Source organism: Mandrillus leucophaeus, unplaced genomic scaffold (genome assembly GCF_000951045.1).
Source record: "Mandrillus leucophaeus isolate KB7577 unplaced genomic scaffold, Mleu.le_1.0 Scaffold129, whole genome shotgun sequence".
Taxonomy (NCBI): domain Eukaryota; kingdom Metazoa; phylum Chordata; class Mammalia; order Primates; family Cercopithecidae; genus Mandrillus; species Mandrillus leucophaeus.
The window spans coordinates 950,391-954,564 of record NW_012101243.1 but is presented as its reverse complement, the minus strand read 5'-3'; the positions used below and the strand labels follow the sequence as shown (position 1 = coordinate 954,564).

Sequence of the window (4,174 nt, the reverse complement as noted above, 5' to 3'; positions counted from 1 at the left end):
CTTACCTTCTAAACAACTATCTTTTTCCAGGGAGGCAGGTGCAAACTCTGCCAAGAAATCCCAAGAATGCAAAGATAACTTCTCAATTTGTCTTTAATATTCAAAAGCAAAATGCCCCTCACCAACTTCCCAGCCCAGTCTCACTCATGCTTTCTGGTGTAAACTGCAGGCTGATTTTGATTGTTGAGAGCAGTGCAAGGAAGACAAGTCTGGCCTTCCTTATATTAACAAATAGCACTCACTGCAATAGGACCCATCTGGGACCAATCCAAGCTGTCCATGGACCCCAACTAGCTCCTTCCTGGTTGGGCAGAAGCCTCTGCAAACAGTAGGTTTAAGATTTCAGAACAGGTCCTCATTATTTGCCAAATTCTTTCTTTCCTTTGTAAACAGTTATGCTAGTTTAACCAAAAGGGAGCCAGCATTAAAATGAGTAGCTTCCGTAATGTAAATAATCCATTATTTCAACTAGTTCTGCTTAATTCCTACCACCGGCCTAAAATTTGGCAAGGAAGTTGAGCAAGTCTGGCGGCATAAGCCAGAGCTCACAGGAACTAGCCTATCTCTGTGAAGGTTTGCAGTAAACACTTCACATTAAAATGGCTCAGTAACTTGGACATTTTGGGAAGCCTGTACCCACAGGGCAGGTGCAAGTTGGTGCTCATATTGGTATAGAGGTAGCCAGTCAAGTAAGCATTTAATAAAGCCAGCTATTTTGCGTGTAAGAAACCCAAGTGGGTCCTTGGGAGCCCAGGTGAAAAACTTCCCATATGGGGTAGAGGGGATAACCCAGTTTCAGACAACATCGAAAGATCCCACTATAGCCAACGAAGGCCTTATTGTTAGGGACTCCCAACTTCGTTTCGGCACCAGCCAGAAAGGCGGTGGTAAATAGGCTTGGTAAAATAAACCCAATAAAGAACGAATGAAAGAGACACACCAGACCACAGGCGCTGCCAAAACTCATTTTTCATTAACATGGAGTGGGCTCCTAGGCTCAGGCCCCCGGACCCGATCATGGCCCCAGTCTACACAGAGCGCCCGGCCCTGGCCGCCTGCAGTTCCACCGCTCAACCAGTGATGCGCACATCCGTGCGGCGACGGACCCGCCGGGCCCGAGCAGCCTCGGGCAGGATGGCGAGCAGCTGCTCTTGCACCAGCATCTCCACGATCTGCTCCTTGGTGCGGATGTCAGGCCGCAGCCACTGGCGGGACAGCTCCCGCAGCTGCCGGAAAGCCTCCCGGGGACCCGCCGCGTCCTGGTAGCGGAACTGCCGGAAACGCTGGCGGAACGTCTCGGGGCCGAGTCTAGAACCGGCGGGGCCTGGTGGGGAGCGCGTTTCGGCTTCGGCCTGAGGCGCGATGCTCACTGGTGCTGGCCCAAGGGGCAACTCCCGGGCCGCGGAGGCCGCAGCCCGGGGCGTAGGGATGGCTTCGGGGACCGCGGCGTTGGGGCTGGAGGGCTCCGGGGCAGGCGGTGAGGCCTTCGGCAGCGAGGAGCTCACAGAGTTAAGCTCAGGGTCTGAGCTCGAACCTGCTCCTTCCGGTTTCTCCGGTGGCACCGCCGCGGGACTCCCAGTGGCCCCCAAGATCGGCTCCGTCGCCGCCATAACTCCAGCTCCGGGCGTCACTCTTTGTCCGGTAGCTGTGGGCTCAGCACTGCGTCTGCGCGCGGGCGGGGTGAGCAGGGAGACGTTTCCGGTTAAAGGGCAGAGCTCGCGCCACCCTTGAGGGAGGCGGACTCGGGACCGGCCGAGAGCGCGCGGAGCTTACCTGCACCAGCGAAGCGGCTGCGGCAGCCGGAAACGAAAAGTCTCTGGCTTCTCTGCGTCCAGGTCGGCGCGCGAGCCCCCGGAAGCGGCTTGCGGGCTCTCGGAAGCGGCGCCCTCTAGCGTTCTCGAGTCGCATGAGGCGGCTGCTGCCCTGGCAGTGCAGGAGGGCTAGCGGCGCGTGGCTTGGGCTCCTTCCGAATGGTGGCGCCTCTGAGCGCAAGTTCGAAGAGGAGTCGGAGGAGGAGCCTGAATGTTTCGAGGTAAACTTTTAAGTCCTGGAACTTATTCTTGAGCCGCTTCGGTTTGCAGGTGACCTTTCCGTGCGGGCGCCCCTCCTGATTGACCCTGATGGGCTGTAACTGTGACGGCCCCTCCTTCAGGAATGATTAGGGTGACAGCTGGCCGGGGCTTGTCCGGGTGGCGCCCGGCCTGTGACCCGAACAGGGGAGCGGGACGGCGGTCGTTCTCTCGGGAAGGGCCCGGCTGGAGAAAGTCCTCTCGCTTGGTCAAACTAGGAGGGCGATAGCACCCGCCTTACCGCGAGGATGACAAACTACAACACACCGTCTGGCGCGAAGGAAATGCTCGAGAACTCTTTGCTATTGTTATTTTTCGCGTGTCCTCTGAAACCAAGGGAAGGGAGGCTCTGTAGGTTCTGTTAACTTCAGGATTTAATAAGTGAATTGTAAATGCATTGCCCTTTATGGTGGCCGCTGGCCGCCTGAGTTGACCGAGCTCTTGCAACAGAGCTAGTTGATAACCCTCGAAATATAGCGAATTGAGATGTGCTATATTGTAAAATACGGGACTTAATACGAAAAACTAATGTAAAATATCTGAATACTTTTTAATACTGATTACATGTTATAATATGTTTTGCATATACTGGGTCAAATAAAATGTTATTAATTTCACCTGTGTTTTTACTTTTTAAATGCAGCTACTAAAAAACATTTAAATTGCATGTGCGGTTTACTTTATATTTCTGTTGAGCAGCCTTGGGTTAGAGGATTGGAGTGAGGCTGCCTTTTGCCTTGGTGGAATCCCCTTTGATGGTACCCACCTCAGAGTTGCTGGGAGGATTAAATAAGTTAAGCCCTTGGAGAGAAAGGGCTTTTAAGAAGTTTGCTTTTGTTTTTATTAGGTAAACTGCTTGCTATCTCTGAGCTACCGTTTTCTTAACAGTAAAATGTGGATGTAATAGAACTTACCTCTCAGAGGTCATTGAGAATTCAGTGAGATGATGCAGGTGAAAGCATGTGGCCCTGACAGCCCTCGGCCAGGTGGTTTTCTGTCTGATAGCTGACTCGCAAATAGTTGTTGTTGCTTTTTTCTTTTTTTTTGAGACTGAGTCCTCCACCTACCGGGTTCAAGTTATTCTCCTGCCTCAGCCTCTCGAGTAGCTGGGATTACAGGCGCCCACCACCACACCCGGCTAATATTTTGTATTTTTGGTAGAGATGGGGGTTCACCATGTTGGCCAGGCTGGTCTCGAACTCTTGACCTCAGGTGATTCACCCGCCTCAGCCTCCCAAAGTGCTGGGATTACAGGCGTGAGCCACCACGCCTGGCCACAAATAGGGTTTGTATCCTCATTTTACAGAAGGGGAAACTGAGGCCCTGAAAGGACAGGGGCCTCATATGAAAGGTTTTGTATGACACTTGTAGTCCTTTTGAGCTCTGTGCAGGATGGAGGAGCATGTTTAACAACCATTAACATGCCGTTAGCCCTGATATAAAACTTGTCCCTACCATAGGATGTTTCCTTTGGATGGGTAGAAGTGGACCCTCATGAAATCATTTCCATAGCCTGAAAACCTTGAAAGTCATTGCAATGGGCCTTTAATGCTTTTTAGTTGCTGACATGTGAAAATTGGGAGATTTCACATGCAAATCTGAATTTCTGTTTTTTCCTGAAAAAATGGAAGAGCTGGCCACACTGGACCCAAATTCCTGCCAGTCAACAATCAACTGACACTGAGTAGAGATGACTTCCTTTAGACAAGATACTCTGTCCCATTTGGTCTCAATCTCCACCATTCCCTATGGTTCTCTGAAATAGAATGTTGTTTGCATTTACTGTTGTTCTCAGGTTGTTGCTTTATTTAAAGCTGATATTTTTCTCTATTTTCTATTCAGAGGTGAGAAAGCAGGGCCCTAGTGTTTGTTATGCCTACTGGCTTCAAACCTGGACTTCTCTCTGGCCCCTTGGTAGTTGGGTTTGCTGCATAGAGTGACCAACAGTGCTATTCCCTGTGTGGCAACAGGCACTCAGCTTCCAGGGCTAAAGGAGCACACTAAACCCTTCTGTGGAGGCAAGAGGTGCTAGAAGTCTTCACTGGGGAGGGGACTTCAAGCTGAGACGCAAGAAGAAAATGGGTGGGGCTCAGGGACATTCCAGG

The 4,174-nt window shown here is 51.4% G+C and overlaps 1 protein-coding gene across 1 annotated transcript; it reads right to left on the bottom strand.

The window, feature by feature from the left end:
* Positions 1–949: 949 nt before the first annotated feature.
* Positions 950–2,680, bottom strand: SCAND1 (SCAN domain containing 1). Its single transcript, XM_011972368.1, is given in 3 exon segments — positions 950–1,665; positions 1,774–1,811; positions 1,813–2,680. Coding segments are annotated over 3 exon segments (729 nt in total). The 5' UTR covers positions 1,909–2,680; the 3' UTR covers positions 950–1,070.
* Between the last annotated feature and the right edge of the window lie 1,494 nt (positions 2,681–4,174).